Raw genomic sequence first — 26,639 nt, forward strand, 5'->3', positions numbered from 1 at the left:
AATCCAAGGCTGTAGAGTCACTCACCCATTCCTCTATGTATTCTGTAATTTGTACTTACTTTTGCTGAGCCTGAAGGAAGACCCCAAACAGTGACAGACTGAGAAAGCAGGTTGACTCCTGGCTAGTTTTCCTGGTGGTTGAGAGGAATAGAACATGGTCAAATCAGTTTTGGATGTATGAGGTTGACGATGAAGACATATATGCAAGTATAAAAGTCCAACAGAAAGTTAGAATTGTAACTCAAAAAAAGAGGCTGATGCTGCAGAAGAAATCTGATAGGAGAGGGGAACAATTAAAAAGTGAAGGCTAAGATCCTAAAGAAAGAAGAGACCTAGAAAAGCTTAGTTTTTATGGAAGGCAAGGGAAGATGCAATTCAATGAAGGACGTGGTGATGACCATCTTCATCAAATTCTAAAAATCTATAAAAAATATGATAAAGACTGAATAAAGATAATTGAATTTGAGTAACTGTAGACTGGTTGGAGGTAGAACCAGATTTGAGAACACTGAAGAGAATGAGAAGGTGCTTTGTAAGAAAAAGATTCAACATTGGTTTGATATTTGAATCTGTTGTGGTTTAGTTGCTAAGTCATGTCTGACGCTTGCAACCCCATGGACTGTAGCCCACCAGTCTCCTTGTCCATAAGATTTTCCAGGCAAGAATACTGAAATGGGCTGCCATGTTAGAGTCTCAATATATTTCAAACAGCTTGAAGAAGAAAGATAAAACTTGTATCTTAATGTTCTCTAACACACACCACACTGTGGCAAGTTAAACATGGGGTAGTGAATTCATGAAAGCTTAGGAAGTAAATTGAATTTCCTGTAACAGTATATTTTTAATGAAGAATTTATACTTAAAATATAATTTCCTATAAATTTATTTTAAGAACTTTCTGGTCGCCATACCATGATAAAGACTACATTCCTGGAAGACAAACAAAATACTGCAGTTAACAATTGAATGGTTCTGTGACCATCTTGCTCTTCTAATAAACATTAAATAAAGAGATAATTCATGATAACCAGAAATAGAGTATACACAGTTCTGTTCCACATGGATAATGTTCTTTCTTTCTATATTCACCTTTTGTATTTTCCAGTCTTTTCTTCATAGTGTTATTGAGAAGGATAATGACCAGCATAGTATATGAATACTCCATGTGCTTATGTCAATAAGAATATTCACAGCCAAATTTTCTCATCAATATCATTGGGACCTATATTTCATTTAATTTTAACCAAGAGTGAAAGTGTTGAGTATAGAACCCTGAATTTAAAATATATTTTTAAAAAAGGAATGAGATATGAACAATGAGAAAAAAATGCATCAGGGTTGAGAAAAGTTATTTTTCAAGATTAGAAAGACAGTTTTGAAAGTGCAAAGTTGGACAGAAAGAAGCAATCAAAAGGAGAGAATAAAGACACAAGAGAGGGCAATAACTCAACACTGAGTACTCAGTTGACATTGCAGATTATCTGTTACTGATGTCAAGAATTTCTTGGTGATGCAGTTTCCCCAACAATACTTGATTGTCCAGAATATTTTTCTCCTCTAGTGCCTTTGCTGCCACACTGACTGAATCAGTGTTAATTGACAATTTAGGAGAATATTCCTATGTTCCAGGAAGGACAGTACTAGAAGTGCTATTGTACATGATTAAAGCAATAATATTTTGATTATGAACATTTCAATACATAGTTGACTAAGAAGCATTCATCTTATTACATAATAGTATGAAATTTAGTCCATGTATGGTAGAATAAATAACTACAGGACAAATTTGCAGACTTTAATATAGTTTGTATAGTTCTAGCATCCAAACTTTTTGTTACACACTTGTGAACATACAAGCTTATGAGGTTGAGTACTGATTGTCTATCCCACTGGTTCCTAGACTCTTGATTTGCTGCATCAGTAAAATACAAATGGGAGGACCAATACAGGGTTGCCAACTTGTAACTTAGCTAAATAAAATATTAAAACAACCCACTATCATTTATTCTCACCATCATTTCAAAAAGAGCATTTTAACATGAAATGTTTTTAGTCTTTGGAAATAAAACATTAAAAAGGCACATTTTTACAGTAAAGTTCTTTAATTTGAATATGTTTAGCTTTATAAATAGGAGAAGGCGATGGCACCCCACTCCAGTACTCTTGCCTGGCAAATCCCATGGACGGAGGAGCCTGGTAGGCTGCAGTCCATGGGGTCACTAGGAGTCGGACACGACTGAGTGATTTCACTCTCATGCATTGGAGAAGGAAATGGCAACCCACTCCAGTGTTCTTGCCTGGAGAATCCCAGGGATGGGGGAGCCTGGTGGGCTGCCGTCTCTGAGGTCGCACAGAGTTGGACACGACTGAAGCGACTTAGCAGCAGCAGCAGCAGCTTTATAAATATTTATCACATCATTCATAATTTCCATGGTTAACTGTGGCATGTGAAATACTTGTCATGTGGGTGCTGGCCTGTAGAGCTGAGTTTGGGATTATTGGTTGGTACTTAAAATATCTGGACCCCAGGGGCTCATATAGCCAATAAGACACCTTCTATTACAATACAGGCAGAATCACCAGAGTTTAGATCACAAGTTTCCAATTTAATAGATCTAGCTTCAAATACTGGAGTCTTAACCACAGATCTCTCCTAAAAATATTCTTATTTTTAGTAACATAAGGGTTACCACAAAGGATAAGGAATGTAATCATTTGTCTCTTCAAAAACACAACTTCTGGAAAACAAGAATAGTAATTAAAATGCAGTTTTCTTTGAAGTAACTAGAAATAGTTTATATAATTTTAAGAGTAGAATCATAAATTCCAGAACACAGAAAAACAGGTGATAAAGTGAACACACACTCACACACACACACTGCAGTAACACAAGAGCAACAAAAAAATCTTCACTTCCTTGAAGACACACACATATATCTTTATCACACACACATATACACATATAATTCATTGCCTTTTCTGTGTTAGTCTCTCAGTCATGTCCGACTCTTTGTGACCCCATGGACTGTAGCTCACCAGGCTCTTCTGTCTGTGGAATTTTCCAGGAAAGAATACTGGAGTGGGTTGCCATTTCCTTCTCCAGGGGATCAACTTGAACTCGGGTCTCCCGCATTACAGGTAGAAATTTTTACCATCTGAGTCACCAGGGAAGTCCTTTAGTTGTCCTTCAATCCCACTCAAAAGTGAGTTGCAGACATCATCCCTGGTGCTGCTGCTGCTGCTAAGTCGTTTCAGTCGTGTCCAACTCTGTGCGACCCCATAGACGGCAGCCCACAAGGCTCCCCCATCCCTGGGATTCTCCAGGCAAGAACACATCCCACTCATCCCTAAATACTTTAATGTGCATTTTCTGAGAGTAAGGATATTACCCATAATTATGTAATAGCCTCATTTAGACTTTATAAAATTAAGGAAATTAAAATACTTTTATAATACTAGTACTTAATCAAGAGTCCATATTCAAATTTAGTCAGTATTCCCAGTAACATCCATAATTATTACTATTTTTCCAGTCCAGTATTCAATCCAGAATCACATGTTGTATTTAGTTTTCATAACTCTTCAACCTCAACTTGTTCCCTACCCTGTCTTTGCTTTTCATGACATTTCTGAAGAGTTCAGTCATTTCATAGAATGTCCTCAATTTGATTTTCCTTATGATTAAATTCTGGTTATGCCATTTTGACTGGATACCAAGAAGTGATGTCTTCTTCAGAACTGTCCCATAATTGATGAAGATAGTGTCTGCTAGGTGTCTCCACTGTAAGCTTTATTTTAAAAAATTTTAATGCAGAAGAAATACTTTGAGACAATGTAAATGTCCTATTCCTTGTCAAACTTTCACCCATGAGTTTTAGTATTCATTGATTCTTCTTGCATGAATGTCTTTATGATGGTTGCCAAGTGGTAATTTTCTAGCTTCATTATTTCTTCTACATTTGTTAGTTAATATTCAACTGTGAGGAAGAGCTTTTCACTTTTTCCATTTATGTTAGTACATACTTGTGAATTCTTATTTTATCCAACAGATTATAATCTGTTACTATCTTTCACTATGTAAAAATAATACCAAAATGACTGTGGTGATTTATATGATTATGTTTCACCAATTTGCTTTATATTTGAAAAGGTACCAGTGAGTACTGGTATGAATGTGGAACATTAAAAAAATCTGTAGGGATTATCCTATAATCCTTATTTTTGTTGGTTAGAAAGGGGAAATTCTTTTCAGAATTAGTTGCCCTGGTGTTTTAGAGCAATGATGTCATGAAGAGACAAGGTCAGGAAGCTGAAGGATAGGGAGAAGCACTGTGTGTGATCTCTCCTCTTCTCATCAAGATCACGTCCTCTTTCAGACTTCATAACTGACATTGTGCAAATCTGAAACAATGAGGCTTCTCTTTTCCCATAAATTTAGATGTTCCTTCAGCTGTCACTTTTATTGTTTGGGCCACTCCAGTAACTGCTCCATGATCTCTGTGAAATCTGTGCTCGACTGTAGTTTCCCCAGTTCCTCTTTCTCCATCTGCTAATGCTGGTTAGATTAAGCCTCCAAGCTGACCCAGGGCAAATCTTTGCCTGTCGCCCACTTTCACAGGCTATTTTAATCACTGTTTCATCCAGGTGAGAGACAGATGGCACACTGAAATGAGGCAAGAGAGACGTTTTTCATGAAGGGCCATTTACAAAGATGTCAGCAAGATAAAGGGGCCACAGGTCTAAGGGAGCAAGGCAGAGAGTGATGACCAGCCCCTCAACAAAGTAGCTCTCATTGGAGGAGGGGCTGTCTGACTGGAAGTATGACCTTTGATGAAGGCAGCACTGCCAACCCAGAGCAACCTGGCAAAGATGACACTAGGTATAAACACCCAGCTTCACTGTTCTCCTGCTTTCCTGATGGTGTTTTCCTGCTGGGGTTTCCCATTGGCCAAACCGATTGCCATCTGGAGGGTAAGAGAGCCTGTTGATTCAATTTACAAATTCACCCTCACACAGAGCATGATGGAGGAGCAGGAAGAGTGGTTCTGGAGGAGCAAACAAAACACCCCATTCACACACAGCAACTTCTAATATTTTAATAGGTTTTGGGGGATTCTGTTTGTACCTTAAGTGGCCACCCAACCTTGCTTCTTGTTCTGCTAGAGCCTCCGGTTTATAATCTGCTGCTTGTATTCCCTGGTAGGCCACTCCCTCCAGTCTCATTCTTACCCCAAGTTTTCTTGCTCTCAGCCCAGGGTGGGTGGGTGGGTGGGTGTGTGTGTGTGTGTGTGTATAACTCCCCTTCTCCCTCAATCTGTAGAATAAAACTTATCTTGTTACACAACATGGTTAACCAAAAGTAACCGGGCAAACAATAAAATAAAAAATGTAATCTTTATTAGTTTGCACATTTTTAATGTTGGTTAGCATCATTTAGGGTAATAGTAGCATTTTCCAGCATGCAGTTCACGAATACAGTTTAAGTATTCTAAGTAGTTTTAAGAAAAAGAGGTGCCTATAGTTTGCTTCTGTAAGAAACAAAATATCCTGATGTAATTAACTACATAAGTTCACTACTCTCTGTTCTTGTGGGGAAAAAAAAACTGTGAAACCCACATTATATTTAGAGCAATCTAGAGCAGCATGACTTCAAATAAATGGAAACATAAACAGAAGTTAGAAAAAAAAGACGCAAATGAAAAATAAACACTACCTTCAATCAGTTAGTATAGGCACTACCAAAAAGTAAATAAAAATTTATACCTTTTTTCCATTTGCAAAGCATAATTTGGATGTCAGTTGTGAATCTATGTTTGCCCCTTAAAATTATGAAATAATCTAAAAGTAGCAAATGTAATAAAAAAGCAGAAATCTACAACTACCCAATCTTGTATTCATTTCTTATTTAGCAAATTTCTTCCATGAAAAAGTACTATGGACAGAAAGTAAGAAAGTGATTGTGATATCAATCTTTAAGATAATTTCCTCTTCATATTTATGTACATAATGCTGAAAAATAAAATAAAATGACTTTTTACAGTATTTATATTTGCTTATAAAATTCTAAACACATTTTAACAGGTTAAGCAGTGTTTTTTTTTTTTTAAACATGTCTGTACAGTCGGGCTATACACCATATGTTATCCACTTAGAATTTAAAAATAACCAAAAAGCTGTTAAAGTGCTGCAAACTATTGCTTAATGACTTAAATAAATGAGATCTGTTGAACAATTTCTTTGACTTTACCAGTGACATATGGTTTCTCATAAATGAGATTCTGAGCGGTGGGAGAAACCAGATACAGCAGCATGGTAATAGAAACATGCATTCATAGCATCCAAACTATTTATAATGGTACAGAATACATTATATTACCTGTGTAAAGCTTGCACTCTACATTTCTTGTGGTACATATTTGATGCAATAAATACTGTGCTTAGGTCATTATTTGTTTGCTCAAACGTGCACCACAGGGTAAAATGACTATTTACATAATAAATAGCATTTCATTAACATATACATTGTCAACCTTACTGAGCTGAAGATGGCTAAACAAAGTGCAGGATTAAGCAGAAATTTATAAAGGGTTCTTTTGGTCAATTCCGTCTTTAAGGGAGAAGCAATACTCATTATTCAGTATTTTTTAAATACAATAAACAGAAATGTAACACTTAAGATTCCTGACATTTGAGTGAAGTTTGCACCTGCTAAGATTTAATGGGCTATCCCCCTAAAATGACATACTTGGTCTAGGGATTGGATTTGACAAAACAAGATCAGCAAAGCACCTCCAGTTATCACCTAATCACCCCTCCCAGAAACATAGATGGAATTTAAGAGCTCATTGTGTTCCTTGTGACTTTTTTCATGCATGATCTCTAAGTGTAGCATGCCCTCATGCAAACCATGTCTTTGTGCAGATGGGAGGGCCATGTGATTGCCATAACCCCCAGTGGCATACCTGTTTAAGAGGTCCTTTAATCTATTTCCCAACAGAAACCCCATTTACAAAAATAGTCACATATAATAAACAACATATGGACTAAAAAAAAGATGAATCCACTAACAGATTTTGTAAAAACGTGACAAATGTGGCAGTCGAAATGCAAAGAGTGGATACAATTACTACACTACAGTGTTTTCGTGTTAAACAACCCCCGAATTATAGGTTTGCACCCCTTTGAACTGGTCCCTACAGTCTACGTAGCCATTTTGTCTCTTGTCTTCAGCAGTGTCAGCTGGTAGTGAGAACAGTAACCTCCCGTCAAGGTCATCTCCCTTTTACACAGTCACAGTTTTCCAACAAGGGGTCACTGTCTGATTGTAGGCACTGACCTTAAGTAAATTTGTGTAAAAACAGTCAGTTTGGCATTGACTTCCTAAAGGAGTCCTGTTGACAAAAATACATCACCTTCACAGGCTGTAAACAATTTGTCACCCAGTGATTTTTATGTATTTGTGTTTATTTCCCTTTGGCTTTTTCATCTTTGCCTTCTTGCTCGTGCTTTTCCACAATTGGTTTTGTTACCCGATCATAGGAGGGTGGACAAGCTGCTGTGGACATGGTCAGATCAGTTTTTTCTGTAATTGAGTTTTCATTTATTCTGTCAATTATCATGTCTTCTTTTACAAGAAGATTAGCCCCACCTTTGATTTTATTTTTGTTGTACGTAAATGATGCCTGTTTTACAGTTCGCTTTAAAAGGTGGCGCCTGTATGCACGCTGAATAATAACAGCAGACACTTCCTCTTGTTTTCTCTTTAAAGTCGTAGTTATTGGCTGATAGGAGACTTTCGATGGGTTGGAGGCCATGAATCTCTCTTCCATCTGTATTCGAAGGGCATCCATCTCTCCACTCTCCCCCAGAACCCGCTTCGTAAAAGCAAATAAAATGTCAAGACAGTGGATTCGATCACCACTTACCATGGGCAAATCCATGGCAATGAGCTGGAGTTTGTTCGGTTGTGGCAAATTGAGCGGTGGTTCAAGAGCAGCTGCAAACTGAGATAGCTTTTCAAATTCCATGAACTGGGTGGCGTCGGGATCAAACTTCTCCCAAACCTCGTAGAACATCTCAAAGTCATCCTCACTCAGGGGCTCTGCGCTTTCTTCAGTAGCAACACTGAAGTTCTCCAGGATGACAGCTATATACATGTTCACCACGACTAGAAATGATATGATGATGTAACTGACAAAGAAGAAAATCCCAACAGATGGGTTCCCACAGTCTCCTTTAACTGAGCTGCCAGGGTTAACTTTATTAGGGTCACAATCGGGTGGTTTACTGTTGAGAATAGGTGCTAGCAATCCATCCCAGCCAGCAGAGGTGGTAATCTGGAACAGGCAGATCATGCTGTTGCCAAAGGTCTCAAAGTTAAACATGTCATCAATTCCAACCTCCCTCTTAACATAGGCGAAGTTGGACATTCCAAAGATGGCATAGATGAACATGACCAGGAAGAGCAGGAGGCCGATGTTAAACAGCGCAGGAAGTGACATCATCAAAGCAAAGAGCAGCGTGCGGATCCCCTTGGCCCCTTTGATCAGACGCAGGATTCGGCCAATCCTGGCAAGACGGATCACTCGGAACAAGGTAGGGGACACAAAATATTTCTCTATCAGCTCAGCCAGAAACATACCTATGGACAAAAAAGATGAGGGTACTGACTAGTGAAGAAGTTATCCATTAAATTAATACTCAAATTTTGTTAAGGCTCACAGGTAAATTTCAGAGTACTAAAATTCAGTTGAAAAGTGTAGTGAAAGTGTTAGTCACTCAGTCATGTCTGGCTCTTTGCGACCCCATGGACTGTAACATGCCAGGCTTCTCTGTCTATGGGATTCTCCAGGCAAGAATACTGGAGTGGGTTGCCATTTCCTCCTCCACAGGGTCTTCCCAACCCAGGGATCAAACCCACATTTCCTGCATCTGCTGTATTGGCAGGAGGACTCTTTACTACTGCACTACCTGGCAAACTCCAAGGTGACTAAGATAGTATTCAATTCAATAAGGATTTTATAGTATATTTTATCCTTGAGGGGTATTGATAGACTAGTTTTGCTTACAGAAAATCCAAAGACTGAATCTAAAAAAACAAGTTAAAAATTCAAGTTTGTCTGAAGAGCAGTAGCTGACAGTATATGGAAATGTTTATAAAAATACAGTGAACACGATGATTTTTTTCTGAAACACTAAATCATATAACCTGTATTCAGTCCTTCCCCATATAAACCTATCTGTAGTTTTGAATGCATTCATCTCTCCATGAACATGATGCTTTCCTAAGTTTCCACTATAATATTCATATATAGATGTATATATTTATATATGCTCTGGTGCATTTCTAAAAGGATTTAAGCTGATGCTTTTTCTGGTTTCCTACATCTGTGTCTTAGCCCTCTTACTTAGAGCGTCTTTATCCATTTACCTTCGAAATAGTGAAATAATGAATGAGCTGAAGAGGAGCTCAAGAAACCAAGTATCTTTGAATTACACTATCTCATTTTGTAAAGAGTAAATAAGCATGTTTGTGTCTGTATGAGAGAGGGAAAGAGAGACAGAGAAAGAAAGAGAGGTGAATACAACTAAGTACCCTATCCACAACTAGTTAATACCACAGAATACTATGGGAATCAAAGGGTACATACAACATATAAGTTGGATAAAAGATCAACTTCTTCAGAGGGGGAATGGCATAAAAATCTGCCCAACAGAGGTGCCCCATATTGGATGGTAAAATATTTATTCAATCATATCATCTGCTTTAGGGAAAAAATGGATACTTTAGGCCCACAGACAGACCTCTTCACTTCACTGGGGCTGGAGTTGTATCTTCAATTAGATGGGTTATTGCTCATGTGACCTGTTGACATTCCAGGCTTTGAAGTGTATGACTGATGAAATGATGTTCCATGCCAAATCACTTCTTTTGTGCATCATTATTATACATTGCAAGGTAATCTAGAAAATCTCTGATACTCTGCATTAAAGAACCTACCATTTTCACTGACATTTTGTTCTTTGCTTTACTCTCTTTCACTCTGTATTCTTCCTTATTAGTACCAGCTTCCACTCTTATCTGTATGCCAATGACTCTATGTCTCTGATGTACTGTCTCTCCTGAGTATCAGACTAAATTTCTATCCCTTTTTTCAACAGAGTCATTTACATATTGTATAGACTATTCAACTTCAACATGTCAAAGACATTTCGATCTTAATAGCACATTTAGTTAATAGAACATTTCTAGTTCAAATGACTGAGACTTACTATATTGACAAATAATACACCTAGTCTAAAATGGATAGAACAGGATACAATACTCAGTGTATAGCAGGAGCTTAATTTTGTAAGAAAGACAAACACATCTGAATGAAAAACATCAGAATTTTCACAGTGGTTTTCTCTGAGTGATCAGATGACTTCTAAATTAAATGTGATTGCTCTTTTATTGAGCTAAAAGGCTTGAAATACTTCTTACCTACTATGGAGAGAATGACCACCACAAAATCAAAGATATTCCAGCCTATGGTAAAATAGTAATGGCGGAGGGAGATGAGCTTCAGCACACACTCCCCAGTGAACAGCACAATGAACACCAAGTTGATGCGGGACAAAATGCTAGTCACATAGTCGCTCTGGTCGTCGGTTTCCACCATCATGGTGACCATGTTGAGACAGATAAGAATCATGATGCTGATGTCAAAAACTTGTCTGGTGACGAAGTCAAAGACCATTCCTTGGAATTTGTTCTGTAGAGAAACAGAAAAGCTTTTAGGGACAGAGGAGTTTCCCTCTACACATGAACTTCTATATAAGTAGTTTCTGTACTGACTGTCTAGGATTGTACCGAAGAACCACTGGCTCTGAATTTCGTGAAAGATGGTATGTATCACATTTAAGTTTTTAAATTTAGTTATCCAAATTACTATTTACCAAAATATATTCCACAGAATAACAATCCCTTGTCAAAAAGGGACTTCTGATAAGAAACACTGCATACTATTACACACTACTCTGAGAGGCTACACACAGCTATAACATTATGCGTTTAAAGTCCCTGTGTGGCAATAGTGATGTTCTTCCACCAAGCAGTCTTTGCTGATATTGTCACACACAGAATGCTGAGCCTACACAGGGATAATCAAACCGGAAGACATTCCTTATGCTTTGATGTCAAAAACCCATGGCGCTTTTCACTAATCTGTGATTTTGCCACTGTCATTCATTGCAGGCCATTGTCTGACCCACTGGGCTTCCCTTGTGGCTCAGCTGGTAAAGAATCCACCTGCAATGTGGGATACCTGGGTTCGATCCTGGGTTGGGAAGATCCCCTGAAGAAGGGAAAGGCTACCCACTCCAGGCTTCTTGCTTAGAGAATTCCATGGACTGTATAGTCCACAGGGTTGCAAAGAATCAGACATGATGGAGGGACTTTCAATTTCACTTCACTTTCACTGTCTGACCCACTTTCCTAGGCCACTGAAGAACTTTGAGGATATCTTCTGTCTTACATTTTTCCTACACGTAATTGACTCATTTCTACTTTCAGTGTTAAGCCTTCACAGAGGACAGCATATGTTTTTTTATCATTCTCAAGAAAGCAAGTGTGGGCTAGCACAATATGAATATGAATGTTCATTAACATTTTATTCCCCAGTACACCCCAGGGGTTGCTTTAACCTCACATGTCATCATCATAAAAATCAACACAATGTGGGATAAGGCTCTCTATTTCATAGCAGTTGTTTCATTGGTTGTCATGGAAACATGACACCTGTTTCTTATCATCATGAATTGTACTTATTGGCTCTGACTTCTGTAGACATTAGTAATTTCTAACTTTATAGCCATATATATGAATATTAGATACTAGAAGTCTTTTCATCTCCAAAATACTTGGTACCTCTAATGAAAAATAAAATGGAAGTAAGGTATTATTTCACTTAACAGTTCATCAACTTGTTTATCAGGAAACTGTTAAACTTGTTTATCAGGAACCCTATCAAAGATTTACTTCTCTATATGCATGACTCAGCAACTACTCTTGAGTTACATGATCAAATTTCTTGTGCACATAACACTGCCTATGTGTCTTTTGGCTTTTCATTTCGATTCTAGTTGTATAATTCTAATTGACTTGACAATAAAGGTACATTTTCTGTTTCCTCTTTTTCCTTTTGGCCTCTTCCTGTAAAAAATTATTTTACCATTACCATAAAATGTATGAATTAATGATGCTCTAAAAGTGGGAGAAATCTTTGCTGCTAGAAATGTTATCTGCTATCTCTTCTGTGAGAAAAACTAGGCAAATTTTTGTTTTTGTACATTTCCCCCCATATCATTTGGTATTTCTTACTCCTGGTCGAGGTATAGGCTTTTGTGGCTTTTTTGATCCTAATTTTTTCATTGCATTATAGTATTTCTTCTGTTCTTCTGTCATAAAGATGTCTTGACCTCCAAAGTATAGAAAAGAAAAATAAAAACTGGTTAAAACTGTGTACCTTCCTTCTTTCAATGTTAAACTTAGAAAAGGGACCATTAAAAAAGGAAACACAAAATTCAACCAATTAGCATTATTTGCCTAGGATTTTAAAGTGAAAAATTAAAACTAGTTTTAGATACTATAATCTTATTTATTTCAATCATCCAAAATTGACTTTATGATTTTTATTATTATTTTATGGAGGAAAACAATCCCACAAACTGAGAGGTTAAGTATTTTACCCAAGACTGTAACCTCAGGAAGTAGTACTATTTGGTTCACTGAGTCACTAAATACTTGGTTCCTTACACTAGACACACTGTCTTTCAGAATTTTCAGACAATGATTTTCTTATTCATATGTAGCAAAGAGTTAAAGTAGGTATATTGCGTGATGGTTTCGAGTTACTCATAAAGAGCCACTGTCACTCTGCCAAGAATTGGAACAAAAGGCTAGAAAGGAAACTGGGGAAGTTGGTAGAAGAGTTAGGGGAAAAGTCAAAGTCATAAGTTTGACAGGTATGTGACAGGCCAGTAGTTACAGATAACTGGAATTCAAGCTAATAAGTGAAATGAAATAGCTTGATAATGATGACAGAGTAATATTAGTAATAACAAAGGAGGGCATGTTCTATAATGAAAGAGCCTCATACAATGGAAGCAATTATATAATAGGAAAACAGACTGAACAAATGAGATGAAGGGTCAGTACATGAAGGAAGAAATATAAATGGCAAAAAATAGCCCTTGAAAGCATATTCAAACCTACTAATAATAAAAGACATGAAAATGAAAATTAAATACAATTTTCATATATCAAATACCAAGTATCAAAAAACAGAGAGAATGCTTGATGCTAGTGTATCAGTGGTGACCTGAGCACAGCCATATTGGTACTATGAGTAGGAAAGCAAAACACTTTACTCTGGAAATTTATCTTAAAGAAATCATTAAAGGCTCCAGTTTTTTTGGCACAAAGAGTTTTGACCAGGCACTATTTAATCCTTAAAGGTTAAAAATAACCTATATCATCAGTCTACTTGGAAATGGTTAAGTAAATTATGATAATGTATATATGAAGGATTAAAAAGGGAAATATATATGTTAAGTCAAAAATAATTTATAATTATAGATAAAATAATTTCAGTAATAAGAATGTGTGTAGAAAAAGTTTATACAGCAAAACATAAAATGTGAATAATGGTTATTCCTGAGTAAAGATATTTCTTTACTTTCTATTTTATGATAATGTACATATATAATTAGATAATAAGTGGGCTTTATAAATGATACTAATTAATAAAGAACTTTCAATTCAAAGCTAGAACTGATAGCTTATAATTAATATCAGGGAGAATGAAGTGGGAATATATAAATGGAGCCAATAAAGAATTTTAAAGTGTGAAAAGAAGCACCAGAAGAAGCTTACATCTCATGTATAATTTGTTGCATTCTAAAGGTTTTTGTTGGACAATATATTTTAAGGGGAGATGTCATAGGGATAAACAATAAGCTGAGTCTGGGAAAGAGGTATATGTCTGGGTTCTCTTCCAGTTCTTTTTTAGTTATTTTTTTTTTCAAAAGAGAAAATGTGGTCCCTGAAGTTTGTTTGTTTTTATTTAAAGAGGAGATTTTGTGAGCCTATGCACAGAAATAAGGAACACAGTCATTCTTGGCAAAGACATGGGCAGTGAATGGCAGAGAGGAAGCATGCAAAAAATAGATTGTAATATATAATCCCATTTGGTTTCTGAGTTAAAGTACTCATTTGGTATTGAAAGCCCTCCAAATGATTTATTATCTTGGTGGGAGAGAAAATATTAGAAATACTTATCTTCTTTTTTTGCTGGTTGAAATTATCTATGATGACACCAATAAACAGGTTCAAGGTGAAGAAGGACCCAAAGATGATGAAAATAACAAAGTAAAGATACATGTATAGACTTTCCTCATACTTAGGCTGGAGTTCCACCTACCAAAGGAGAATACTTTTTAGACATTATAATACATTTGATGCTGGAAGTAATTGTTGCTTTTTCATGAGAATAGATAATAAAATTTTTAGTAATACTTAAGCAGTACTTTTATTTCTTATAAATCAGCTACTTCTAAAAATAATCTCTGAAATTAGCCTTTAGGATAATTTTTTAAGTAAAAAAGGAGGTGTTATGTAAAAAAATACCATAAAATGATTTAGAAATTATTTTTTTTCTAACTACAAATACAACCAATATGTTGCCATTTGAACAGTAGTATACTAAATTTGGCAATTTTTAACATACTACATTTTTATAATTTAAAAATTACTAGTGAAAACATTTTACATCAGTAAATATGCATAGATTATGTTTAGAAATAATCATTCCTGATGTGTGAATTTATTTAGCAAACAATTTAGTTATTTATTTATTTAGATGTTTGACATCTAAATAAATAGGCAGTTTGACACTGCCTATAACAGTGTAACAGTCACTGAATTTTTCAGATTAAGTAGACATTAACTGGCACTAGTGGTAAGGAACCTGCCTGCCAATGCTGGAGACATTAAAGACTTGGGTTCTATCCCTGGGTTGGGAATATCCCCTGGAGAAGGGCATGGCAACCCACTCCAGTATTCTTGCCTGGAAAATCCCATGGACAGAGGAGACTGGTGGGCTACAGTCCATAGGATTGCGAAGAGTCAGATCCAACTGAAGGGGACTTAGCATCCAACTGGACATGCCATCTGCTAAATCCTCAACCAGTAATTTAATCTCTAGAGTGTACTCATGAGAAATAAGCATTTGAGCTTTTACTTAGCATGTAACAAAGACATAAATGAGTCACTATAAGACAATGCCCTAATATATTCATGTCCTCCTAAAGATATTAGAGTTAAAAACCAACCAAACACACAAAACAAAATAACAAAGTAAAATAACTCTGGAGGATATCAGGAAGGTACTCAACACAAAACTAGAATCATTTATGGAAAATGTATATCAGGAAAGATAAAAGGGAGCTTCTTAGGTCAGTTTAAAGATTATGGGGGCAAAGGTCATCCATCATGTTTATAGGCTAAACAGATGGGACCTAAGAATGGAAAGATAAAGAGAAAATACTAAATTGTACAAAATTTGAAGAGCAGATTTGGAATGAGCATGGATTTTAATTCTTCTTGAAGTCTAAAAAAGGCTGTAGTAGGAAAAATCAAAAAAGTAGGTCTTAGGTGATAGAAACTTAAAGGAAACTGTTGATCATAGAAATGATAACAGTCTGTAAAGGCTCCAGTAAATTTATGGATCATATAAAGGGCGCTTCCCAGATGGCTCAGTGGTAAAGAATCCTCCTACAACACAGGAGACACAGATTCATTTCCTGGGTCAGGAAGATCCCCTGGAGAAGAGAAGGGCAACCACTCCAATATTCTTGCCTGGAGAATCCCATGGACAGAGGAGCCTGGTGGGCTACAGTCCATAGGGTCACAAAGAGTCAGACACGACTGAAGTGACTGAGCACAGTGTATCATCACATAAAGGAATGGATTTTAAAGTGACTGTTACAGAAATCTTACACTGCCTAGACAACATCCTTTACTTGTCCAATATGGAGGGTAAACTATGGATAGCAATCATATATTTCTTCACATTTGTTTTATCATGCCAAAATTATTAATGAGTATGTAATTGATAGATTGAAAGGAAACAAAATAGAAAAATAGTCAATAGAAGGATATTTGTTAGTTGTTAAATATATGACTGTGTTACTTTCGTTGCACTTCTGTTTTGATATATCTTAGTAAGATTTCTGATAAATACTGCTATATGCGTGCATACTACTGCTATACTTGAGTCTTGAATCATACTTTTTCTTTTTAAAAAATCACTGTAAAATCATTCCATTTAGCTGCTATGCTCTGTTAAATTATTTTTAATGTCTAATCAAAATTGTGAAAAGACTTAGAATGTAAAGAATACTTACATTTCTGGAATCAACTGCTGCATACATTATATCCATCCATCCCTTAAATGTGGCCTATTAAAAAGGACATACATGTTTTATTTTGGGGTAAAAGTAATTCAGACCCAATATTTAATAAATATCCTTACTGATACATTTCTTTAAAAGGAACATTTTAAAAATATATCTCAAAACAAATTTTACATGGATTTTGGACCAACAATATCTCAGTAAGTCTCTTCATTTCTACACCATATAATGAATAGAATGGTCCTTTGATATATCCTCCTGCTTGACAACCAACTGACAAACACTTTTCAGTTCTTTAGTTAATGGAATCATGCAGTTTAAAGTGCTATCAAGATTTGGTGGAATACTTTTAGAAAGTCTTACAAATGCCAACACATTTAGTAATGTTCATAGCAGCAAAACAACTACATCTTAGACCTGATGATCATCCACTAACACCTATCTACAGGGTGATCAAAGTGACTGAAAGCTTACAATTTCTCTTGATTGTAACACTCTAAAGATCATACAGGTATCCAAAAGTCAGTTGCAGCTAACATTTTAAGAATTTTGAAGCGTAACATCAGAAATAATCCTATCTTCCACTTTCTTTTCTGCAATTTTTGATGACAGTGAGTTAATTTGGGTAAGAAAAGTGAAAATAGTACAGTAGACACTTGGTATTCCAAGTGTAATAATTTATAGTAACTTGATACTTGTTCTAGAATATGAGTTTTGAACACTATGGACCTGAGAGGATTATTCCTTAGTCAGAAAGTCTATCAAAAAGCTTTTAGCATCTGTATCTTAACACATCTTTGTTTTTGTAACACTAACACTTATGAAGTGGTAGATGTCATGGGAAGAAAGTCAAGTATGGGTGCTTGCGATGGCAATGAAGAAAAAGTAAAGACTCTTAGCTAGAAAATAGAACTTATTTGTCTATCAAAGAGGGAAATTTTGAATGTGTCAATGGCTGAGGTCAATGACAGAACAAGTTCATTATATACTAGGTACAAAAGCAGTAAAAGGTGATTCAAGGAACCATTTCAATGAATTGCTAACCAACAGAGAGATGATTCTGTATATATAGCCAAGTGTAAATCAGTACTCTGGTAGCAGAATTTATTTACTGGCTTTGTGCAGCATCTTTACCCTAGCATTTTAAGGGATTGCTTGAAATTTTCAATTTTTCTTTCTCAATTTTATGGAGGAAGTGATATATATTAGTGATATTTACAAGTGTGGTTATCAGTTAAGGGTTAGGGTAAGTGCCCAAGGAAATACCATCATGTGTCTACTATAATATTCAAAGAAATCATACTTGTCCAAATATTAAAAATCTCTATTTTAATTCCATGAACATTTAGAATAAATCAGAAACATCTACAAGAGAAGTAAGAATTTCTAACAAGAAGGTAGAGAGAACTTGCAAAAGAGCCATAGTACTCTGAAAGAGATGCAGGAGGATTTTGATCAGCGCAAGCTTGTTTGCTTGCTTAATCTCCTGGTTGAACAGTTGGAAACACAACCCTGGTGAAATAAAATAGATTTCTGCCCTAAGGACTATAGAACTACAGGAACAAATTTATGCAGGTTTTTTTTTTTTAATATGAGTTTTCAGTGGCCAAAATAGAACAGTATTTTTACAATGTTTTTCAAATACTCTGGACTCTTTTTATCCACTGCTTTGTGATGCAGCTGCGGTCAGAAGCTGCATCAAATGAAAATGCTCAAGAGGCTACCATCTTTTATATTTTTATACATTGTGAATGGCTTTTCAGTCTTAGAGACCCAGTAGTGAAAACATTAATATTTAGAGGAAAAAAAGACTTCTATAATTGTACTAAAGGCCATTTGCGATGGGATAACAGCTGCTTGTGTTTCATTTCTGTTTCTGAGTGCTATCTGGTATTATTCCATTTCACTATGAGGAGCTAATCCTAAAGCCTAAATATCATTCCCCAATCTTCAATCCAAATGATATAACTCAGTAGCAATTAATTCTCACCAATTTGTTACAATCCAGTCAGGTGTGTTTAGGGTGTGTGTTTGAGGGGAGGGGGTGATCCATCAGTGAACCAAGCTTTCCAATTGCAATAGGAAAAATATTAGCAAATTTGTTGATTTAGTCATCAATTTGTTCATATGAGAAACTGTGTCTGCACTGTTTAAATATACTGACACTTCCACCCATCTGGGCTCATAAACGTACTAATAAATCAAAATTAGAAAAAAGGATATATAAATTTTCTTCTTAGTACTACACAACAGCTGTATGTCATCACTTTGTTATTATTCTAGACAATAAACACATTTCAGAGAAAAGAGTGTTCACTTACAACTTGAAGCAAAGAGAGATACCCAAATCCTACATTATCAAAGTTTACTTTCACGTTTTTCCATCGGGCAGTCTCATTTCTTTCTATTAGTATTAGGCAATCTGAATGATTATTCACTTCGCTGATGTCAAACATGTCACCAGTTGTGGTGTTAACACAGTGGTAGAATTTGCCAGCAAACAAATTTACGCCCATGATGCTGAAAATTAGCCAGAATATAAGACAAACCAGAAGTACATTCATGATGGATGGAATTGCTCCTAAAAGGGCATTCACAACCACCTAATACACAAATGGAAAAAAAGAAAAGTCAGAATTCTCTGTTGGTTAAAAGAAAAAACATTATCCCCCTAGTAATATTTAGTGATTCTATTTTTTTAAAATATCAAGACTATTCTAAGATATTTAAAAGCAAAATAAAGTCTTAAAATGAAATATATTCTTTCATAAGCATACATTTAGAGAAATGAATATAGATAATATAACAAAGATAAAAAGTTTTTTAAAAGAGAGGAGAAAGTACTAAAAGTTTAAAGGGAAAAAAAAAGCAGAGGAATTTGCTGCCAGATGAAGCCATAAAATTTGTTTATTAGAAAAAGAGAAGTAAGAAATCCTACCAGAGAAGATTAACTCATTAAACAAAGCAATATATTAAAGAATGAAACTAAAATATTGGGGCAAGAGTTGATTTGATTGACTGATATATTTTAATAAACTAAAAAAATTCAGGTGTATAAATATAAAAATATTGTTAAATACCTAAATAATTTTGTCCTTAATTATTCATGCATCACTATGACTAATAATAATTTTGGCATAAGAAGCAAGACAATTTAGCATCATGTATTTCATTAGATCATCACATAGCTTATTTCAAGCTCCAGTCATATCAGTTGTTTCATTTACTGAGTTTAATTTGATAAACTTATTTTAAATGAAACATAGTAGAAATCAGTTTCTTAGGAAAATAAGAAAAGGAGAGATGCCATATTTGGGGTGATAGTGCCCAAATCTGATGTGATTACATCAAGTTCTGTGCTAAATAATTATCTACTTTTTTTTTTTTTAATGGAAGCATTTTTGCCCTTTTTATCTTTATTCCTGGACCATACGTTAAAAATCTGTTTTATTTAGCAACACTGTAGGGATGACTGTCTTTGCTTCCTTCTCTATAGTTCCCTTTGGAGATACACATGAATAGCTAAGAGAGAAAGACAGGCCCTAATATGCTCCTAAGTAGCAGATGATGCCTCAGACTTGAACATTCATAGCTAAATTGAATTCTACCTGTGTACTTCTATCATTCTTGTCAACTTGATCTAAAAGAAACAACAGGCATCAAAATATCTTCTACCTGCCATTTGATACCAATGTGTTTTCAGAAAAAATTTTTTGACTGTCTGAAAACAAGAATAGATGAGGCAATTCCTTATGCTTCTGAGCTGTGTTTAAAGTCTATCAAGAACTCTAGGCCTTCTGGAATTACAATACAGTGTGATAAGTGGGCCAAAGGAAGTAAAAACCATTAATGACAAAGAAGGGAATGAGAATGAAACAATGAAGTCAGCTGAGTTATCTAGGCAGATCCAGATGATGTGAGCTATGCAAGCCTACCAAGCTGACACATGGCCCCTCACCTTATCTCATGGGGCCATCTGTATTAATACAATTGAATGAATAAGTCTTTATTTTATACTTCACTTTAAATGTGTGGATACACTTAGATTTCTTTGGATTCAAGATTTGAAAGCTGAAATCAAGTTTTTATTCCTCTCCTTTTCCAAATATTTTGCCTACCATCCAGATTAAAAAGCTGCTTCTACTGTGTATACACAAAGCACACATTAAAATAAGCTTTTATTTTAAAGCCTACACCAGCCAGCTTAGGCCATGAGCAGAACACTGATTACCTATACCTATTTCTTGAGTTCTTTTCATATCCATCTGCAGGTCCCACATTTTTCTTCAAAACTGTTCTCACCTTTCTCACTTCTCCATCTTCACGATCGCCATCTAGTTCTGACACCTGTTACTACCAACTTGTACTACTGTCTTCCAATTGTCTCTTTCTTTTAATTCATGTAAGATGAATTAATTTTCTTCAACTCTCATTTAAAGTTATTTAATGACTTTCCACTGATTATCACGTATTTGCCTTACCTTGATGTTCAAATCACTCCTCAGTCTACATGTCTAGTTTTAACTTCACTAGCTACCTAGCCTTCATGCCAATCCAACTAATGTAGTCACCATATGCTAATAACATACCAGAGAATTGAGACACCATTTCCTCTGAAATTCCTTGTCCAATTCCTCCCCTTCTGAAACACTTTTCTTCTCACTAGCTGTATTTCAAGCAGTACTTTTGGCATGCAGCCTCACTTCCACTCAGTTTAGCCTCCAAGATAGAGATGTTTCCTCTTTTGAATTGAAAAATCAGAATTCTAGTACTGGACAGGACTATAGAGATACTTTACTACTGCATTCTCATTTGGCAAATGAGAAAAATGAGCAAAGCCAGCTTCAGTTCAGAATGTAGACTATGAGTGGCATCTAGTGCTTCTTCCACCCCACTGCACTGATTGTCCCTGGGGTCGCTCCTCCTTATCTGCTACCCAGACTGCTCTGCACTAGAGTTAATGGCATTCCCGTAATTTTGACAGATGGTAGGCTTTTTCTTTACTTCAGATAAAAAAATATATTTGTGAATTCTCCAAGGCTTTGAGTACTTTGAATATAGGACTATAAAAATGGTGATTGAATGAATGAAGTAAAGGTTAGCTTAGTATTTATTGATCAAAACAAATTTTAAATGTTATTTCTAGATATAGGAATGAGAATAAAGAACTGTACACAAAAGATGTGGGGTTAGCTAATAAGTCTGAGGGGTCTCCTTTGAAACTGGGGATTAGATTTGCATTCAAATTAACTCTATGTAATACAGGACACAAGCAAGTGCTCTGCAGTAGCATGTTTCAAGATACATTTACAATGTTTGCATACATTTGGTACAGAGAAATGGTTTATTTTTATAAGATAAAAGGACTTACTCTACAGAGATCCATCTATTCTTAAAATTTCATTAAATTAGACAATGAAGGATGTGAGAAAGGACTCACATCCCAAGAGCCCCAAGCCCTCTCTTGGTTCAGCACAGAGAGAGGTGTGTTAACTCCTTTCTGGCTCCAGGGAACTGCAGTAATTCGTTTCCAGGTGGTGAAGGCACTAGGCAGAACTGGACTAATCAACTGGAAAGAATAGACTGAGGTTTCAGGCTGCATCAAAGAGGTGTAGAAGAAAGGAACTATCTTAATGAATTAACACCAGAGGTGCTTCTCCTCACAACCATTTTGCACAGCATCATCCTATAGAATTTCTGTATTTTAGCACAACTCACTGTTATAGAAACTGTCTCTGGTTCGTTATCTCCTTTTTAAGTAAATCAACACAAAGCGAGAAATTGACAGTTAAAAATGCAAATTAATGTTGGGAATTTTGATACATGCAGAAATGTCCTCTTGCCTAAATAAATTGTCTTTGAACTTCAAATCAATACTACTCGTGGATTCTACTGCTTCTTTAATCAAAATACTGAAAAGACTGTGAATAAAAATCAAAAGTAGGCAAAGTAGAAGTCACCCCTTTTAAAGTATGAAGAAAAGTATAAAATCTTTTAAAAACCTAATGTCTTCATTTGTGTTGTGGGATTTACTTAAGGTAATTATTATTGAGAGATAAGATATATCAATTATCCAAACAAAAATTCTAACTTTTTCTCTCCCTCAGAAATAACTATCATCCTTGCACATTATCCCAAACTTTAAGAATCAACAAAATGTGGGGCTTCCCAGGTAGCTCACTGGTTAAGAACCTGCCTGCTAATGCAGGAGAAACAGGAGATGTGGGTTTGATCCCTGGGTGGGGAAGATTCCCTGGAAGAGGAAATACACCAGTATTCTTGCCTGGGAAATCCCATGGGCAGAGGAGACTAGTGAGCTACAGTCCACGGGCTCGCAAACAGCCAGACACCACTGAGCACAGCACAGCGGTAGCAGATGCATTTTTATCTAGGCGTTCACTGTGCTGTCTTCTCAGACACTAAGAGGTTAGCTGGGAGTGATGTATTCTATGAAGTCAGTCTATGCATTAAATACTACCTTAATACACATGATATTTTATTTCTAGGTGGGTGTTCTTGTCTGTATAATTCAAATAAGTAGATCGTTTCAAATTTACGTTTCCTATTTAAAACACAAATCACATTTGCTCAGTCAACTCTAGTTTAATATGTTTTTGTTTTTTTGCATTTGGAAAATAATCCCTATAAACTTACACTTAATAAAACATGAGAATGATCATACAATCAATTCCAGTCTATGAAACCTGGGATTTTTACACTCCAGCATCTGCTCACACAGATCAACAAGGCAAGAAGCCACTGTTGGTAACTTGATATTAATTTTCAGGACTCAGACCAATGTAGAAAATAGCAAGGTCCTTTTAAATGACCCAAAGAGCATCATTCAACTTGACAAGTTAAAAATTTTATTCAACCATTCTGAACCAGGGTCCCCCACCATCACCAATCAGATAAATAATCTCCCCATAAATGGAACTCGATATACACACATCTAATCAGATTCAGTGAAACTTAATAAGGATATCAACAGCTGGGCTTCAAATCCACAGAGGGTAAATTCACAAAAGGTATTTTTCTCAAAAGAAAAGTTAAGGCAATTGAAAATAGGGGATTAGAATGTAAATATTGTATTTTTTTTACTGTGGTACAATGGTACCCCTCCCAACCCCTCCCTCATCCCACTACACAAAGTCACAGTGAAAGGATTAAAGGAAGCAAAAGGGGTAATACAGTACCCATAATAAAGGGCTGAGGGGCGGAACCAGCGCTCCACCCCATCCAAGTTGGAGCAAGATTATCCTATACAAAATAGAAATATATAGTTTGTTATTAGTTAGAAATCTGATATGACAGAACAATTGGTGTTACTTTTTGTATATGATGCTCTCTGTTTCCCTATCAATCAAGACTTGAGTTCTTTTGAAAAAAAAGAAGATATTTAAGATTTCCTAGATAAGGAAATTGAAAATACAAAATGTATTTTACTCAAGTTATTCATGACATCAATTCACTCAGTTCAATTTTACAAGTTGAAAAATTTGGACTGGAAATTTGAAATACAATAAATGTTTCAAAGCTGTCAGCCAGAAATGTGCATAAAACATGCAAAACATAAAGGGCAAAGTGATGATAATTTATTTCTCACTTTCTAACTTCTTATCAAGCACTATACAACATGCTTTACTTGGTAATATTGCATTAAAGCACATGCTTTGAAAAAGCGAGAAAACAACGAAAATAAAATGAGTCTGATTTACGCTTTGACATAGCCATTGTGATTTTATGCTACTAGGGAAAAGAATAAAATGAGAGTTTCTGAATATATTCAAAGCTCACTTCTAAATTATAATCATCATTATTATTTCCATCCTTACCAGTATATATGTTTATATTTTTAACAAAGTTAAAAATTCCAAACACCAGAAACAAACACACACAAATAGAATCAATAATCAGGTTACTTTGTCTTTACAATGCCAAATACATGTTGAAACCATCAGCCATTTTAGGGTTGTATACATGCTGTCATTATGAGGCAAGAACTATATATTCATAAATGTGATAATTTAAATGATGAGTTCATCTCCTATCAGTATCTATAATGAGTTTGTGTTTTTCAAATTTCAAGTTTCAAAAACTGGCCTCCCCTACAGCATAAAAAACATTATTGATCAAAATTATAGAGAAGGTCCTTTCTATAAAAATTAAAGGCCCACAGGGCCAGTATTGTTTCAGAAGTAAGGTGTTAAATATGAAAATGTCTGGCCTTTGGATTCATGGATTTAATCAACTTATAAAAGGTCAAACCTGAAATAATTATAAGAGCCTCAAATCTTTAGAACTGTCCAGATTTCAGAAAACTTTTCAAATGTGCATGCATGCTAAGTGGCTTCAGTCATACTCAAATCTTTGCGACCCTATGGACTTGTAGCCCATCAGGCTCATCTGTCCGTGGGGATTCTCCAGGCAAGAATAGTGGATGGGTCGCCACTCCCTTCTCCAGGGGGTCTTCCCAACCCAGGGATCGAACCCAGGTCTTAAGTCTCCTGCATTGGCAGTTGAGTTCTTTACCAGGAGCACCACCTGGGAAGCCCCTTTTCAAATGTGCTGCTGCTGCTGCTGCTAAGTCGCTTCAGTCGTGTCCGACTCTGTGCGACCCCATAGACAGTAGCCCACCAGGATCCCTCGTCCCTGGGAGTCTCAAATGTGACTTCCAATCAAATGTTTTTAAAAAACAAAAAAATCCTTTCAAGTAGAATATATAAAAATGATATTTTTCTCTATTTTAAGTGGAAAATAAACTATTTTCACATATCCTGAAGAGAATTTCAGTAACATTTTAGTAAAAATGTGAGGATCTCATAAGACTGGTGGCTCAGATGGCAAAGAGTCTACCTGCAATGCGGACCTGGGTTCTATCCCTGGGTTCAGAAGATCCCCTGGAGAAGGGAATGGCAACCCACTCCTGTATTCTTGCCTGAAGAATCCCATGGGCAGAGGAGTCTCGTAGGCTGCAGTCCATAAGGTCACACAGATTTGGACATGACTAAAGCAACTTAGCACTTATATATAATCTTAAAGTTGATATTACTGTTTATATAAATTAAGATTAATACAGTTACAGGTTGAGGTTATATTAATATAACTTTTTGAAAACTTTGAAATTCAGTTAACTTTTAATATCTACCCTTGAACATTTAAATAAGGCTAACTTTGGCATTGTACAGACAAAATTTTGACAACTTAAATTTTTTTCTTTTATATTTAGGCATGATTCATATTATTTTCAGTAAAACTCATTAAACACAGTTTAGACCCTCACAAATGAGAACCACATGATGTAGGATTTATTTTAGTTGATTATTATCATCATCATCACGACACATAGTACTTTAATATTGCATCTGCTTTTTTGTGTACAGGTTTGCAAGGAAACTCCCAAAATGGACTAAGAAATAAAGTCATTTTGATAAATGAGCACAGCAGATAAATGATATTATATCATTTCAAAGGAGGCCTAAGTTCTCTTGCATATCACCTAGAAGTAAATATGCAACAGATAAAAAGATAAAGTAGCAATTTTGCAAGGATTTGCCATTCCTTTTGCATGCATGAGTTTTCCTTTTTTAAAATTTAATTTAATTTTGGCTATATACAATACTTCATGTTCTTTCATGGTTCTTACCCTCATCCCTTCAAATCGTGATAAGGCTCTTAGAGGTCTCAGAGCTCTTAGTGTCCTGAGAGATTTGATGGCACCAAGTTCTGAGTAACCCAAGGCATTTGCTGTTAAACTGACCAATGAAACCTGAAAGCATACAAAAATAAATGAATAAAGATAGAATTATTGCCATTCAATATGTAGTATTATATAACACAATTATAATTTATTACAATTTTATTTTATTGAAGTATGGTGGCTCAGATGGCAAAGAATCTACCTGTAATGAAGGAGACCTGGGTTCTAGCCCTGGGTTGGGAAGATCCCCTGGAGACTGGAATAGCTACCCACTCCAGTATTGCCTGGAGAATTCCGTGGACAGAGGAGCCTGGCAGGCTACAGTCCATGATTACAAAGAGTCAGAAAAGAGTGAGTGACTAACACTTCCACACATAGTTGAATTGAAATGTTGTAACAATTAACAGTTTTTATTTATAATTATTCAGAAGATAAATGCTTACATGTTTTTAGTAAACCACTTAAAATTTTAAGGAAATATTTT

The 26,639-nt window shown here is 35.7% G+C and overlaps 1 protein-coding gene across 1 annotated transcript in view; it reads right to left on the reverse strand.

Annotated features, from left to right (window-relative positions):
- Window positions 1-5,417: 5,417 nt before the first annotated feature.
- The window catches only part of SCN1A (sodium voltage-gated channel alpha subunit 1), a 96,223-nt gene continuing 75,001 nt past the window's right edge, over window positions 5,418-26,639 (reverse strand). The window contains exons 20-26 of the mRNA XM_070357846.1: window positions 26,102-26,224; window positions 18,777-19,058; window positions 16,447-16,500; window positions 14,321-14,458; window positions 12,362-12,466; window positions 10,484-10,754; window positions 5,418-8,641 (exon numbers count right to left, since the gene is read on the reverse strand). Coding sequence (XP_070213947.1) covers window positions 7,464-8,641; window positions 10,484-10,754; window positions 12,362-12,466; window positions 14,321-14,458; window positions 16,447-16,500; window positions 18,777-19,058; window positions 26,102-26,224 — 2,151 coding nt within the window. The 3' untranslated portion in view covers window positions 5,418-7,463. The remainder of the gene's footprint in view (window positions 8,642-10,483; window positions 10,755-12,361; window positions 12,467-14,320; window positions 14,459-16,446; window positions 16,501-18,776; window positions 19,059-26,101; window positions 26,225-26,639) is intronic.

The sequence above is a fragment of the Bos mutus genome, chromosome 2 (assembly GCF_027580195.1).
Source record: "Bos mutus isolate GX-2022 chromosome 2, NWIPB_WYAK_1.1, whole genome shotgun sequence".
Taxonomy (NCBI): Eukaryota; Metazoa; Chordata; class Mammalia; order Artiodactyla; family Bovidae; genus Bos; species Bos mutus.